An 18,123-nucleotide genomic window follows, 5' to 3' on the forward strand; every position below is an offset into this window, starting at 1 on the left:
TGAGAAGGAGAGTAAAAAGGATAAATCAGAATTATCAGCATGATCAAGTTGACCAAGCCAGATGTTCTCAGCAATTAAATGTTCATTGGTAAACAATATTTTCCCTAAGGAGTATCTGGTGCTACTGTAAGAGCACCAACTCACTCACTTAGATTACTAACACACATCCACATTGTTCCAATGACATTTACATTCCCCACATCAGTAAACTGACACCCATTAATCACTCCTGCTCCTTACACATCCCTAAATCTCTCCTCTGATATACATACACACATCCTCTTCTTACCCGGAGCTTTTCAAATTGAAGTTGATTTCATTTGAAATCCAGGAGAAACACAGGCCTCTGTGGAAATCAAGTCAAAGAGTCCAAAAAAACAACCCCCCCCCCAAAAAATGAAAATGGTTAAATCCTAAATCTGAGAAATTACTTTAGGAAATATATTAAAGCCTTGTTTGCTGTTTACACTGCTGATCCTAATACTAATAATAGTGTGGGTTTCATGCAAGTAGAACTGAAACCTTACCTGAACACATACTCTGAAAAAACAAATTAGCTATAACAGACAATACAAGCTGGAGAAACCTGAAGATCAGGCTTACTGATCATTTGTAAATATGATAAATAAATGACAATATATATTGTAGTTCTTATGAGTAAATTAACAAAAGAACAAAAATAGATCTATAAATAATGTATGAAGCTCATGCTACTTATTATCCTGTTTATAGATATACACCTTTACAAAGTAACCTATAATAACACTCTCAGTCTTAACCTTACAGTATGTATTCTGGGCCAGCACATGTAAAGACACACCATGACACTACCACACAGTGAACAACACGGCAGTCAAACAAAAAGAGCTGCAGACAGACCAGGAGAGGTACAGGAGACAGAGAGAGGTACTACCAAGTGGAAGCAACTGAAACCTATTTTACTGTTAAGGGGTTTAAATTTATAAATACAGGTATTTATAAAATTATCATCTTTAGAATCCTAACTTAATTTTATACTCTATGTAAGGACCTTAACATAATGTTAATAAATCAGGCAATTTGTGGCTTTTTGCCATGATCCTGCAAAAAAAACTCTCATAGGCCATATATGATAACTACCATTTCATTTTTCATTCAACCAGTTAATGATTCCTGAGAAATACTAATAGCATCAGCCAGTGTTGTTCTGTTCCAGCACTCACCCATTTGCAGTTCGCTGATCATCTCCACCAGAGACCAGTCCAGACTGTAACCACAGTGCGATTTGTCCAGCAGGCTGTCCAGCACCTGACGCACCGTCTGCCTCTCATCCACCATCATGGTTTTGGAGCTTTCATCCGAAAGGTGCACCCGGATCACCAGCTGAGAAAAGCAGGAGATTTGCTCTTAGTATTTAGGCTGACTGATGTCAAGGAATAACTTAAACTTCTATCATAGCTGTATTGCTTTATTAAACTACGGATTATATATATATATATATATATATATATATATATATATATATATATATATATATATATATATATATATAAGTATACACACACACACACACACACACACACTGATTTAAACTTACTGTATTAAATGTCAAACCAAATCAAACCAGCTTAGAAACAGAAATAAAAGCCACAGAGACAAACTAGTCAAAATTCCACTTTACCCATAATCCATTTAATTCAGAAAATACATTTAAATCCTCCATTGCATGAATGAGCGACAATAAAATGTCTATAAGCACACACTTGTACAAATCACTTTCCATTACTCATACATTCAGCATGTTCACACTGACCTACTTCTGTCAGCTCAGAGTTGGTGCATTTCCAATGCAACCCAGCAAAAGCACCATTTCAATCACACATAAACACTTACACTCTCTACATAACCACAAACACTTATTTATGAGCTGGTACAATCTGAACAGAATGATAGGAAACTGATGACAGATTTTCTGACATTAACTCATGATCTCCTTCACACATGTACAAAGACACAAAGATTAATTAAACAGGGAAGACGTTTTTCTGTGAGAAAAGATAAAATGGTCTTCAATTTATTATTGCTGGTTTTCAGGTTCGCATTGAAGTCATCTCAGAAGGCATCAGATAAAGTACATGTTTCATGTCATCATCTATACTACAGTGCAATAACAATCCCTGCCTATGAATTAATTATCATTTTGATTCTGTTCACTTTTTTTTTCTTTTTATGTTTTTAACCATCTACAGGATTTTAAACACAAATGTATGAGGATACACACAAAAGAGAATGCACTATTACACCATATAGTGTAAAAATTAATTTTAATTTCAACATGAAGTTAACCATTAACTAGTGAACTTATCAACATATGTCAACATATGCTCACTGATAGGGACTTGAGTGCAAAACTGTTTGTGGCAATTGCAGCCCAAATGTTATCATAGCAACTGTGGACCTAAACCATCATAGCAAAACCAAAACCTTTGCAGTTCAAAGCTATTGTATAGAATAGTCTTTATTTGTCACATATACATTACAGCACAGAGAAATTCTTTCTTTGCATATCCCAGCTTGCTCAGAAGCTGGAGTCAGAGATGATACAGCACCCCTGGAGCACAGACGGTTAAGGGCCTTGCTCAAGGGCCCAAGAGTGAAAGCTTGGCAATTCTGATCCCATGCCTTTCTGATAAGTAACCCAGCGCCTTAACCACTGAGCTACCACTCCCCATGGATTGGTGGTTATGAAGTCTGGAGGTGTGCATGCTCTCCCCATGTCTACTCTCAAAAATATGCCAGCAGATGGACTGGCTGCACTAAGGTGTGGTTAACCTGGTGTGAATTAGTGTGTGACACAGATTATGCATGGTGCCCTGCTATGGACTGGTGTCTCATCTAGGGTGTATTACTATCTAGTTTCCTAGTGTTCATTGGACAGGCTCAGTCAACGACAATCCTGACCACAGTTACTGAAGTTGAGACATGATTGTGATCTAAAATACATTAGTCTGCTGATCAAAATTAAAGAAGGAAATTTTATTTATTATTGATCAAATATATTATGATTAAATATTTTATTTTAATAATTATTATTCAAAATGCTCACCTGTTAGACAGTTGGATATTGTTCCAATTTGCATCATTCATTCATACTTTTAGGTTTAGCAAAAAAAAAAAAAAAAAAAAGCAAACTAATTTCTTAAAACAAGAAATCATTGGCTTCAGGGTCAGTTTGCCAGTGGTAATGAATCCTAACATTTTATTACATTTTATGCTTCCATGCATGTTTTAAATACGCATTTAAGATTCTACTCTAAGAGATTTCAGGATTTATGTATGTTTAAAGGGCAGCAAATAGAGTGTGTGCAGTTCACTGACATGACCCAGAAACCAACAGTGCATCTGGTCAGCAGACCCACACAACATAAAACAAATAATTGTGGCTAATAGTTGAAAGCATGTAAACATGTGCAAACACATGCAAACACAGAAATGTGCTTAATCCCCTCCATGTGTTGTTATTGTTGTCACTGACAATGCTAGTCACGTGTCATTCGTTTTTGCTTATTCCTTTTAAGGTAACCTGAAACACTTTAACACATTATATAAACAAATGAAAGAGGAATGTGTCCAATGCAGACAGAACATTACAAGCCAGTTTCATCAAATGACTGTGTGAGAATGTGCCGAAAAAATCATTAGCAATTCTGTACTGCACTGATCCTTCAATGTTAATCTGCTGCAATGACCTACTTCTGTTCTGTCCAGGCTTTCTGTGCAAAAAAAACCAAATCCATGCTTATATGGTGCTATAACAGGAATCTTCATGGTGATAAATCAATAACTATGCATTATAGGGTGGTAGTGAGTGCAGCCTGTACTAGGGCTGGACAATACAATAATATATCAATACTGTATCACATTTACTGTATTTTGGATGTTGTCAGGTGTCACAACATGGAACGGCAAAAAAATAGTAAAAAAATCAACTGAACTTTGTTCGTAAACCTCTGTAAAGGGAACTATTGAGAGTAGAGGATTTTAACTAACAATACACAAGCAAATCTTTTATACAAGACAAGAAATTAGAAAAAAAATCAGATAAAATGTACTTAAAACTATGTCTGTCAGACCAAATGTCCAAAACTTATTAACATGACTTTATCTTTCAAGTATTACATTTTACAATAATTTTGCCATATTGTGTACAAAAAAACAAGAATAAGAAACTTGTGAAAGTGTTTGTCTAATTGTTTTCTTTTTAGCACTATTTAATACGCAAAGTGAATTATATACCAATATGAATAAGAACTCACACTCAAGAAACAATGTATTTTAAGACAAAAAAAATATGCAACAGCAAACTCAAAGTCTTACATCATGGATGATTCCAGACCTAAACATTATTTCTGTCCTATAGGACAATTGTGCCCAGTTTTAATGAACGACTTTTCTTCTGTTGTGTTAATGTGTCTTTGTGTATGCTGACTCAACAGCTGGTAGTTAATGTTAACCTCGTAACAGTGATCCCTGAATAACCCTTGGTGTTTTACGTGATGTTACATGCATTAAAATTATAATCAACAGTGGAATAAATGAACACCTAATTAAAAATTAGTTACTAAGGCCATGTCAACTTGAATTCGATACAATACAAATTTAAATACAGTAATAACTGTAATAAAGACATTTTAAAGATATTCTAGGAGACAAATTACGTTTCACATAATGAACAATAGTGCATGTTTCATGTTTGTCCGAAAATTCTCACCTTTTTAACCTGCGCTTCCTTAATCTTCTCCAGAGCGACTCGTATCTTCTCTGCTTTAATTTTGGCAGCCTGTTCCTCCTACACACATACACACTTTATTTTACTACATAATTAAATAAAACAAACATTACATAACTAAAAAAATGAATTCATCAGAATGAATCCTGATACGTTTCCTTGATTACACTGTTGCTATACTCCAACTGTACCTGATTTCTCCAACAAGAAGACATTTTAATTACAGATTCAACCAGGCAGGCAGTGTCTCTGATGTTTAGATCCAAAGAGCTACACATAAAAATGACTCAAAATGAGTAATTTTCTTAATGTATGGAGGATCTGTTGAACAGCGTAATAGAGAAGGCTGTTCCATAATCCATGTATCCTTGTTTCTGGAGTTCAATATCAGAGAAAAAGAGGTGCACACAGGAACAGGAATCACCAATACTGTCCACTATAATCTTAATTTAACACCATAAATGACATGCAACAAGCATGGATTCTTGATATAAAAAGAAAGAGAAATCCTGGAAAAAAAAAAACACCACCACATCCATGCCAGACATTAGAGAGAAGGAAAGAGAGTTAGGAGAGGAGGCGGTCCGTAATCAGTATCACACACACATATGCCCTCCCCTTTTGACTAACCACGCCCATTTAATTTTCTCTAGGAAGCACAATCTAAAGCCTTTTCCTTTTCTCTGTGCATGGGTGCACAAGCGTGTATGTGTGCATGCTTTCCTGTGACAGCTGTGCAGCGGGTTTAGGATCACGTCGAGCCACAGTGTATTATCCTCTTTGTGTTGCAGTGTCTTGCTGGGACACACAGTTACATGAAGACTAAACTTTACTGCCTTCAATCAGCTCACAATTTTTACAACTTTTTTTTCCACACAGCTGTTTAAATTCTTGAATCTGATTGGTTAGAAAGATTTGATTAATTTTCCTTTACAGCAACATTTCTAATAATTAGTAATATGACAAGCTGCATATTTTTTCTTACTTACAGGTGCTATATTGTAAGAACTGACCTGTATTATAAATGTTTCAAAAAATTGAACATAATTATTAGGGGTTAAAAAGGGTTGACAGTGCTCATATAACTGACCTTTCATGTTATATTCCTTACATGTTGTGTATTATAATGTGTAGTTAACAAATAATATATATAATAATGTCAATACCAGATGGTAAATCTGGTATCCAAAAAATGGTCTAATATAACAAACACATTTTTTTATATTCTTGAATTCTTAAGATCCTTCGCAAATAAAAAACAATCCCAATGTCACAGCAAACAGAAACTGCTAATCATTAACCGAAAGGGTCGACAACCCAACAGATGTTCTCCTACCCATCATAAAACACCAGAACAGCAGAGTACAGGAAGCTCTGACCAATTAGCTGATTAAAATAATGATCAGGCACTTCCATTTGCCCGCTTGCTGGGAAAACATGCATTCATGTTGGCATAAACAAGGGTTTGTTGGGGTAAGTGAGCAGAGCGCCTGAGCAGGTGTTGTTCCTCAGGTATCTTTTGGAAAGGCCAGAGCTATCAGACATGCTGATAAAGAAGGCAACAGGAGATGAGAGACCAGTTACACGATACGAAACAACAAAGGAATAAAGAGCCTGAATTTCATACACTAAACCCACAAACTATCTTCTATGAGCTACCAAAAAATCAAGAACAAATTTGGCAAGGATTAGTAAAATTTCAAGTTCACAGAACTATATATATAATAACCTATAGTCAGAAACACACATTTGTCAAATGTGTACACTGTAAAAAGACATTTAGTGTCGAAAGTTTTCCTCTTTCATTTTACAATGAAGCTAATGCTACTTGAAGAAAGTCACTAAGGGTGGAAACCTCAAGACATCACATAATTAAATCTGATCTTGAAGAAGGGTGTAATTGATATCTTGATGTGTCTTGATTTTTTATTTGTATAGCTTGCACTATAATTATTGGGCTACTTGCGTTCACGTTTATTCATAATAAATAAAAACACGTATTCATTTATTTCTATTAGGGATTTAACTAACATTTTACTTAGAGTAATTTATTTAGAAAATACTTTTTGAAATTAAAATTTTTTCAACATTTTTCCTTTCAAGACATTAAAACTCAAACCAAACTGACAAAACTATATTTCTCACATGCTTTTTAAGTAAATAAAAAAGCGAACAAGCACTTTAGACTTTACACAGTGCTTCAGATGAGTATAAAAGGTCAACCTGAATCACTTTTGACATGTCGACTAACATATTATTAACTGGCAACTATAACCTTTTCATATTTGCTAGCAAGTCAGATGTAAATATACTAACCTACTTGAGTGTAAGACTCAAACAGACAAAAATATTTTATGTGAGTAAGTATATTTGGGCTGTAATGTTTAATGTTTAGCTGATTATTTTTTTACATACAGTATATATCTATATAGTGTATATAGCATTGAAATGGAGACGACCCTGGTGAAAGAAATGCCATTTATATAACATTATATGCAAGTATAGTTATAATAAACTACAAAAGACCTGAAGACTTCTCTGCTATAGGTTTGCAGTAATGGCCATGCAAAGCAGGTGACTGCACTGGTCAAAGTGCACAAGGAATTTGTGATTTGAGATTTAACTCTACTCCTCAACTAAAGGAGATTACCAAAGCTGAGGTTGCATGTTCCTTCAGCCTGACCTCCTGCATTCACTGTCCGTGATGACAAGCTGCTAAACCTGGGTTAAACACACACAACCTTCCAGTGCTTAACTCTTCACATACCAAACAAACACATTCATATAAGACAGCCATTTCAAATGAAACAACTACACTACAAACAGTTTCTACTTTACCTTTAAATATATAGAACACTGACACTATAAGAACATCTGGATGCGTGACAATTTATTAGGATATAAACTGTAAAAGCATTCCTAAATCAACTCTCTTACTCCACGAAGACTGATTTTAACAAGCCCTGGTGTGTGGAGTAAGCGATTCGCAGAGTCCTGATAATTAAGCATGAGCTGGCTTGCTCTCAGACTCGTTCGAGTAATTAGGCTGAGTGCTGCTTCGTCATGACCCTTCTGTCACAGCTTTACTTTATTCCTGTTTAGAAACACGCTGAACAGCTCTAGTCAGTCAGGACTAGCAGCACCATCTACACCAGACAGCTCAAAACTTTTTAAGCAACACAGACTAGACTGCACAAAAATGTAATGAACTGGTGTATGAGTCACAAAGTGCAGAGGATAAAGAACTCAGAATCATTGGGGAAGGTATTGACCGACCAGTTTTTGACCAATATGTAATATTTTTCCTCAAAAGAATTCATTTTATGACCTCTTAATCACGGTTTAAGTGTGCTGTTTACTATTACACACTTTACAAAGAGAAAATGGCTGTATAATATGTCAACAGGGACTCTGCCATCTCTACCCTTCTTTTCTGAGAAAAGAAATGGGGAGCACCCACATTAAAAAAGCAAATAAGAGCAGCAACCTGCATGAAGATGTGTTAACTGGTTCCTCTGTATAAATAGAGACTGAGGATTCCTTAATCTAGACACCCAAATAATGAACACATTACTGAAATGAATTTCAAAACAAAAAAAATGTCAAAATTTCAAGAAAGAACTATAAATAATACTACTGTAAATAATTCTAATTCTGCATTTACAGTAATACAGCACAATAGTTCCTTTTTTTCTATAATGATCCAGAGGTCTGCCTGAGACACTGCCTGCTGGACCTGCACACAACTTGTAATAGAAGCTGTTCCCCATTCAAAGGAATATCTGCATATACAGCACTTTTAATCTGAGCAAATGCTGATAACCAGCAAAAAACACTAACAACACAAAACGATTTCCAGACCTGCCAACCATGAAAGGCAAAAACTGTCAATCCAATTCCAACTCAATTCTATTTTCACATATTGATCAGGTCTGTTGTTATTCTGGAATTGATTTTGGATGTGTTTGATAACTCAGCTGTTTAAATTAAAATTTATGCAAAATGCATAAAGGTTGGCACCTCTAGATTTGTCATGAAGGGAAAACTCTTGAAATTGTATTAACATTTAACTCACTGTACAAAAGTCAATTGCTAACGTTTCAAAAACGAGAAGATTAACAACAACTCAGTAACAAGACGTAGACATTTAAAAAACAATTGGTGGGCTATGATTACAATGTTTCCTCTGTACTACGGCTAAAATTATAGCCTCTTAAGATTTTTTCCTAATAATTACAGAAATGTTTATATAAAAATTCTAAATTTAATTCTTATTAAACCATGTGTTGTTTTGAAAACAATTTTGTCTTTGATTTGCATACAAAATAATACAAATACAACACAAACGTAAATGTTCAGACGTTGTTGTAATGAGCTGTATTTTGCAGCAGAGAGGCTGATTCATCACTCAGAGTGCTGACACATGCAAGCACATGCTTTTCACATCAACATTGAGCAAAATTCTTATCCTCACTTATAGCTACCGGAATGATTTTTTATAGTCTACACATTAGAATGATGTAAATTCTTTCCATGTGATGGATGCATGCTGTGAGCATGCTGTGATTACCGAATTAATAATCATAACCATCATAATGTGTCTAGCAATACGACTATGAACACTGACACATGACATGATCAAGCAGTGCAAACCAACACCAGTCAAAACATTCCCAACATACACGTACAGAAATTATCATTCCATCCAAAACTGATATGCATAATTATGCTTGTCAAATATCTACAGCTTAAAATTGTATAACAAATGGACCAGGGTTCAGGGTCAGGCTAGGTATGAAGCAAACAATGTAAAATGTAAAGCCATCATGCAAGAGAAATTATCATTGACCGCTCAGACATCCAACTAAAGGGGAAATGCAGGGTGCATGAGGGTGATGCAGAGTGATGTTAAACAGCCACCAGAAAAGAGTGATTACATCGACAGAAATCAGGGTGTCACCTTTGTCAGCAAGTGAGAGGGCTTTCCTGCAATGTTTTTCAGAATCAGAGAAGTCTCCCTGTCCAGATACGAGTGCTTTGAGCAAAAGAAAAAGAGAGAGAGGAAGAGAGAGAGAGAGAGAGAAAGAGAGAGAGAGAGAGAGAGAGAGAGAGAGAGAGAGAGAGAGAGAGAGAGAAAGAGAGAGAGAGAGAGAGAGAGAGAGAGAGAGAGAGAGAGAGAAAGAAAGAGAGAGAGAGCGGTGATTATTAACTGCAAATCTGTGAAAGCACAGCAGATTAAAGCAGGTGGTGGTCATAGGACCTGTAAATGCAATAAATGTGAAAGATTAATTTAAATATTGATCAATAATAACATTTGCTTTATGTTAGTCACATTTAACACTGATACATGTTTTTTCAAAAACTATACAATACATTTAATTGCATTGATTTTTCTTGCTATAGTTGGTGATGCGTTAGATCTGAGCTGTATGTGACTTATGTATTAACTCACAAAAATCTTGTCCCCAACAAATCTGGGTTTTTTTTTTTGTAAATGCATAACCTCATATACACTCAGGTAAAATTGTCTATATGACAGACCCTGAGCAGCAGCAATCATAAAACCCCACGGATATGTGATGATACCAGTGCTCAGACACCTTCCAAAGACTTACCTCTTCCTGAACCTCTTTAGTAAGCACTTTAAATTTGCAAAAATAAAGTTTTCAGTGTACTTTTTTACTATAATATCTCCCCAGCAGATCTTTAAGACTGACTGTGTACTTACTGATACAGACAACATAGCACTTCTGCTCGTCGCTCTGGATATCGAATCTACCAAATTAAATCATTTTGAATATTGAATAAATGATATTAATTTGTTTGCTTTTTCAATTTATTTTAGTTATAACACTTTATGATTGCCTGGAATTCACAAAATAAACAATGAGTCAAATGATTAGCGAAATGTTTTCAGCTCACAGCTACAGCTTGACGTGCATCTATATTTTCACCTCTGCATTAAGAGACAAAGTGGCATTCGCTGTGACGTTAAAAAAACAGACATGCAGAAACCTGAACCTTCCACTTAATCTCCACATCTGCTGCCTCAATTTCAGTCATCCCTGTTAGGCCTTTTTTGTAACAATGAAGGCAGCAGTTGAATTGTGTATGTTGTCTCCACACAATGGTTCGATTTTAAAAGAAATAATATGATTGGTGTATATTTAAAATGTGTTCTCCCTTTAGTAAATTCCAGTGTGGTGTCCTAGTCTGTCTTCTAGGGAGAGAGCTACACAAGTCAATCCATCACTTCAATACAAGTTATCCAACGGTTCATGTGTCTCTAGACTGCCTGTCTGTGATTTTAGACTGATGCGATCTTAATGGACCTGGATCTGTTTGTGAGTGGAACAGATGAGTGCAGTGAAAGTGGGAGGCTGTAAATGTCCTGCTTAGATGCTATAGAGATGAAGAATGAGAGCGTGACTGAAAAAAAATGCCGGCCTATTTACCTCATAAACACAAATCAAAAGACAGACACACGCACACACTCTAATTAACTCTGTATTACAGATAGATTTTGAACAACTTTGCTATGATAAACAGCATATTTTATTTTATATTGTATTTTACTATTTAATTTGTAACTGTATCCACCGCATGTTATTGATTATGCTATTGTACACGTGAAACAAAAGAGTTACCTCTGAGCTCGGCTGGCTATGCTCCTGGAGACTATCCTGCTCCGGCTGCCTCGACTTGTCCATCTCCAGCGAGTCAACACTGGATGCTGAGGCAGAGTTAATGCTGGAGCGAGACGAGTGCACAATGGACCTCACATCATGCTCGATGACAGTCCCTACTGAGCCAGTGCGCCGGTGATGGTGATGAGCAGGCCTCCTCATGGTAGAGGTAGAATACGGCGCTGAGGAGGTGGAGGCGAGGGACACTGTACTGAGGCGTGCTGCCTCATCCATGCTCTGCGAGGCACGCTCCAGCTGGGCAGTGATGTCATCCAGGGAGAAGTTGGAAGCAAGCGCAGGCCTGATCGTAGATGCAGGCGAGACACGAGTGCTGCTGCTACTGCTGCTGCCTCCACTACCTCCACTGCTGCCTCCACTTCCCCCTGTGTGCTTCACACTGTGGCTACGGCCAGCTGGAGGTTTCTGTCGCATTTTGGCTTCTCCACTCAGGCCTAGTCTTGCGGAGCCACTACTTGGTTTGCCGATGGTGCTCAGCTCCTGCTCGATAGAGCACAGGTCTGCCATTAGGGCATCCAGATCCACAGAGTCCCCCTGGTTTAGTGCCTCTGTGTGATAAAGTAAACAACACATCTGGTTACAGTGGGGTTGACACCAAGTGACCATGAAAATGAATTGCACTGAATCATCATAAATTTATAAAGTAAAATATAATTCAATATTTCAAAAGGTATTAGCATCTATTATGTGTTTCTATCAGAGGTGAATCATGTTTGAAATATTTTATCTCAAAGATGCAGGTTGTGTGTGTCTGTCTTTGGGTAGAAAATGGGAAACATCAAACTGACCATTGATGTTGTATATGGAGAACCGGTACGAGAAGTTTGCCATGTTAGTCTCCTGTCTGAGAGGTGCTTTCTGCACCCCTTTCTCTGTCTTTCCATCATCCAAACTCTACAAAGCAATATAATAAGACAAAGCTTAATACTTTATTTAAGTATTCCACAGAAACTTTATTATAGATGTGAACTGATCTTATAAACATGAATTTTTATTTATTATTTATATTCATCAAATAATTTAGTATGTGAGGAATTCATTGTATGTGAAAACACAGAATGACATTCATAGACTGTTCATAGGAAATAATCTGGGTACTAATACTCTTAATCTGCAGAGAAATGTTTGCTGTCAAAATAACACAGATTTTCAATAAATGTCATGGCTTTCACTAACATTCACTAACATTCCTAATAAAGTTTACCTATAAACAACGTACAAAGCATATCACTTAATAATATATATAAAACGATACATTATAGTTGTAATTTAAAACACACACGCACAACCTTGGTTAGTTTGTCCAGCTCCCCGAGCCATGCCCCAAACATCTGGTCCAGGTCCTGGTCTTCCTTATCACTGTCTTCCTCAGCAGCATGGTCTAGCTCATCATCTGAGAACTGCTCCATCTGAGAAACAAACACATACAGCACAATAAGTATACTAAATATACAATTTCATCAGAAATCACACTGAAGATGCCTTAACTAGAACACCTATGAACCTATATTACTTTGCTTAATTGATATTTAAACAAACACACATACTGTTTGATGCCATATTGTATTCAATAATGATCTTACACTGCCCCCTAGTGTTAATGAGTAAATATATCTTGGCAACACTACAGAGTAAGAATTTTTTTAACATGTTTCAACAATTGACACCATGCAGAGTAACCATTACTTTAAACATCTTTGAAGTTACCATCAACAGCGTGATTGATTTATTAATGATGCAGAGCGCAGTCCCTGCAGTGTGTATAAACACATGAGATAAACAGATGTAGTGTGTTTATGTGTGTGTGTGTGTGTGTGTGAGTGTGTGTGTGTGTGTAAGAGAAAAACAGCCTGGGAGAAAGAAAAAAATGGAAAGGATCAGATAGACAGCAGTACACTTGGACATTATCTCCTGTCATACACGCTCCTGGGATATTGTCCATAAACATAAACAAGCAATCACTGTCAAATCACAGTCAAGCAATCACTGTCATAACTATTCAATTCTCAACATTGGCTATGCTCCAAATTCTCAGCAGCACGTGTTAACACAAACTCAAATAAAATATTCTGGCACAAAATAATCCAAACTATCAAAACATATTAAGTCTTCTGAACTGCTTCATCTGAAAAGGGGCTCTTTTTTTCACTGACATAGAGAATAAGAATAAAGGCACAAAGAATAAATATCATAACATTTCTAGTATTTGGTAGATGCCATTTTCCAGACTGACTTCCACATATCTCCTTTATAAAACTGAGCAGCTGAGGGTTAAGGGCCTTGCTTAAGGGCCCAGCAGCGGCAACTTGGTAGTGCTGTTCTTCAATCTCACAACCTTCTGATTAGAAGGACATTGTCTTAACCCCAGGACTTTCCACTTAACTATATGAAAATAATCAAGATATTTTCAAATAAACTAGATGAAATTATTATAGTGATCTCTTTTCCTTTTTCATTTACTACAGTCATGTTGCATCACTGAAAATAGATAAAAATGTATTTCCCATGTCTTACCATTACAAAGTTTAAAATGCTTATTGTCTATAAAGATTTTAATGAATTGAAAGCTTAGCATTTTAAAAAAAATACATTCAAGTAAAATAAAAAAATGTATTACCAGGAACTAAAAACGATGAAAGAATACTTCAGGGTCTACACATCACATCAGACTGTATTATACCATCACAGAGTGGATTACTGTCTGCTCTTTATAATGCTACATAGATGTCTCCTAACAGAAAGTTTCAACACATCAACAAATATACATTTTTATTTTTAAACAATTAAGATTTGCCATACAATCCATAATGTATGAGCTATTACTATAGGAACAATAATGTGTTGTGTATTGCAGAAATTTTATTTTTGCCATAATGCCCGGTCCTTCTATCAGTACAGAAATGTAACTGGTCACACAGCAGGGATGAGAGAAGGGTTGTTGTTTAGAAGGGATATTGCTGATGCTGGACACCACAGAGAGAGAAGATGCTGAAAATATACGACCCAAGTGTGAAAAGCCCAGCAGAACGGTGTCTGGGTGAGATGAATTAAGATGGTGTCAGCGCTAGTGATTCAGTGTTGCACCCCTCAGCAGATATGTGTTCATTAAAAACTTAGCACAGGCATGGGCCTGCCACACCACAACTGCACAAGAAGAGGTTTGCATTACTACTACACAATTAAGAGTACAGGCATTCAATTTAATGCAGCATTGGGTCACCAGAGAAAGAGTACACATGTTGCTACAATGATTACAATGGAGTCAACATTCTGCAATATCACAAACTATTCTTCCCCTCTTTGGGCTTCAGTATTCCCAAGCCATTTCAGCCAAAGAAAACATTTCTGCAAATATATATAAAAATGGACGCTACAAAAGTGAACATGGGAAAGGAGTCTTTCAAGCAACCGTGCTACAATTAGCTCCTTGTGGTTATCTGCCCTGTAATTTAAGGTTGGGATTGGCAAGCATGGGGCGTAGGACGTACGCTATCTGAGACGTGCCCACACACACCCTGCTGACACAGCCTAGACCAGCAGGAATAGGTGTGAGCAGTGTGTGTGTGTGCATGTGTATGTATGTGTATGCGTGTGTGTGTGTGTGAGCGAGCGAGAGAAAGAAAGACAGCGTCAAAGATCTAAAACTAAAACCAGCACGACTGCTAATCTTGGATCAAAGTTTGGCTAATTTATAGAAGTTATTTAGAAGTGACTAGTTTCTGTGAGAGTAGAACTATAATGGGGCTAAAATGAGCTTTAACAGTAAAGCAAATGTCTCAAAACAAACCTAAATGACAATGACGTCCAAATGACATGTCAAATTATTATGCTTTGCAGTGCATTTACGAATTGCTATTCATACCCTGGTTTTCCCTCACATTACCGTTTGTTTGAATGTTTCCCCACGTGTTAACAGTAAACACTAACATTAGTAGCAACAGCAAAGCCCCCCAAGGTCTACATTTTATATTTGAGAAACAGGAGACTAAAAGCTGCCGAAAAGAACATTTGAAAAGAAAAGAAACAAACGGCGTACAAACTTTGTTTGTGCTTCTAACTAGCTTGGCGATATCAGTAATACTATTATTATTTCTTTAAAGCTGCTTTTTGTGTTCATTGTTCATGTTAAAAGTGCTATACAAACTGAGTTTATCTGAATATACTAGATGTCTAAACAGCACATTATCACATATAAAATATTTAAAAAAGTAACTTTTTTTATTTGAAGCTCGTTTTTTATTTATTTATTTTTTGTTATAACAAAATGCTGATTCTGTTTTACCAGTTAAATGATTAGGATCATTTGTTGATTTACTTGCATGCCTCTTTTTAGTACCTTCTGTATCCTGCCAAAAAGTGTTTCCATATTCAGCAATAGTACTTAGATATAGTTATGGGTCACTGCTCAGTGAAAACAGAACAATTGGGGTTCAGTGAAAAACTATTAAGAGTCATTTACATGAATGGCATATGCCCTTATTTAAAGCAACTTACAACTGAGCAGTTGGAGGTTGAGGGTCTTGTTTAAGCGCCTATAAATGGCAGCAGGTTGGTGTTGTGATTTAAACTCACAACCCATAGCTACTAGAGTATTTCCCTCTCTTGAGAAGTAGAAGCTGCCAGTCTTGAGATTCTGTTTTTGTAAGTTAATGCACCTGTATTTATTTTAATGCCAAACGTTTAAAGTGATCATACATGCTCTGATCTGCTAAGTCTGAGCCTGGCCTTTATCCTTAGTCTGCTTCATGCTGCTCTGCTGGCACTCTGGTATTACAGCAGCCACACACAGCTGTAGCACTGCTCATATCACATTACACACGTACGTACAGTTAGTGCCTCACTATGAGGGAGTCTTTACTGGTTTTAGAGTACAGGAGACACTGATCTGTGTGTGAAGGAGGACAGTCTAATGTGAACAGGAAATGGGCAGGATGTAATGGATTCCTCAGTCTCCCTCTTGGGCTGCTGTGTTGCATAAGACATCCCTCCTGACGGGAGCACCAGAGAAAAGGCCAAAGCTTTATGACACATACTCTGTAACAGGGCACAAGCAAAAAATACAGCACATAGTTGCTCTTTAAGTTATTTCTCTCAGATGGAAAACATATGTGAGTTTATATAACATGCCACAAAAATTTATCATTTGAAGTTAATGGAACACAGGACAATACACTAAATACCACTGTCATTATTTCTAACAATGTTCTAACATTTGAATGATTATCTGAGGTAATGGGAAGAACTTTATTTTGGAGAATTTGATTAAAATTAAGTTGGGAGATTAGAGTTATATAAAGTGATCAGGATCACATGGATTAATTGAGATCACTGAAATTGAGGTTATTACAATCATACGATGTTTCCGTACAAATTCACAGAGCTGGAAAGACATATTCATGCTTAATAAACTCACTGAACTATCACTTTTTGTGTTTTTGGTGAGGTACATAGCTTTTTATGATATTGCATATCATGTATACTTTGCCTTCTATCTGATTTTTGATAGCCCTTAACACAACAGCAATAATTAATATCTGATAATTGTGGCAGCTAACATCCATCCATATGGAATGTGCTTTTCTTCATGACTTCAGCAGTGTGTAAAATAGCTGCCATTCCTATACCATGAGCTCAAATCTCAGACAGTGGTTCCCACAGTCAGATCCATGCTGTTTGTAAATGGAGAACAGCTCCTCGATGACTGACTCTATGACCTTAGTGTCAGAGGTCAGTGTGTTTAGGTAAGAAGATTCAGTTCCAGCCAAACTACTGCGCAATGTGTACTAATGCCAGGTGCCATCACTCGCACTTAATACTCTTGATCCAAAATCCAGCGGGGCATGAGGGTAAGAGATAATATGGTTGACATTGTCAGCCCAAAGCGGAGTGTGAAAGTAGCAATAATCCAACATGCATATCTCCTAATAGTTAATGAAACACAGGATAAAATACAAAATCTACATTAGTTAATCAGACAAGAATTATTTAAGTCATAGTAATCATAGTAGGTTAAAACCTCCATATCTCCTGACAGTTTATATCTCTCAATTAATATTGAAAACAGATCAGAGAAAAAGCCCAGCTCCACATTCAGCTCCACAATTTCCCGCATGTTGTTAAAAATGGAAACATGGAAGCTTTGAAGTGAGGTTATGACCCGGGGACATTCTACAGGCAGCACATGCAACAGCCTATTTTTCACATAAAATTGTGGAAGTCTAAGAAGAAAGCAGCTGGGATGTGAGCTCTGATCAGTAACACACATGTTGCATAGAGCTCAGATAGCACTTGAGATGAACCTGTCCATATTTCTGTGGACTGTTTGCACAGAACTGCTCAGCCAAATACATGGCCTCAATTGACTTTCCAGCCATGCTAAAGAAGACCATATTTTTCCATTTCCTTTTAATCTATTTTCCACATGACTGTATGTTTACATTTGATGCCTCGTTTCTGGGTTTCGACATTCCGACACTTGGCCCATGAGCTCTAGGAATAACCACAGCACCAGTTCAACGATATATGACAACATATTCCTTAATAGCTGTATATACAAAAGTGTGTATATATAAGAAAGTAGCTGTCAGTACTACAGTAATGTATAGCACAAAGCTCTTGAGTTGAACCCAAATCTCTTGAGTTGATCCTCAA

At 36.6% G+C, this 18,123-nt stretch overlaps 1 protein-coding gene across 3 annotated transcripts in view; it reads right to left on the reverse strand.

Annotated features, from left to right (window-relative positions):
* raph1a (Ras association (RalGDS/AF-6) and pleckstrin homology domains 1a) overlaps positions 1-18,123 on the reverse strand; it is a 55,487-nt gene that overhangs the window by 8,903 nt on the left and 28,461 nt on the right. For 2 of the 3 annotated variants that reach the window (XM_046844629.1, XM_046844632.1), the window contains exons 3-8: positions 12,762-12,881; positions 12,261-12,366; positions 11,416-12,020; positions 9,729-9,803; positions 4,751-4,828; positions 1,203-1,362 (exon numbers count right to left, since the gene is read on the reverse strand). In XM_046844629.1, the coding sequence (XP_046700585.1) occupies positions 1,203-1,362; positions 4,751-4,828; positions 9,729-9,803; positions 11,416-12,020; positions 12,261-12,366; positions 12,762-12,881 (1,144 nt within the window). The remainder of the gene's footprint in view (positions 1-1,202; positions 1,363-4,750; positions 4,829-9,728; positions 9,804-11,415; positions 12,021-12,260; positions 12,367-12,761; positions 12,882-18,123) is intronic. The other variant, XM_046844631.1, reaches the window with a different exon arrangement.

Source organism: Silurus meridionalis, chromosome 3 (assembly GCF_014805685.1).
Source record: "Silurus meridionalis isolate SWU-2019-XX chromosome 3, ASM1480568v1, whole genome shotgun sequence".
Lineage (NCBI taxonomy): Eukaryota > Metazoa > Chordata > Actinopteri > Siluriformes > Siluridae > Silurus > Silurus meridionalis.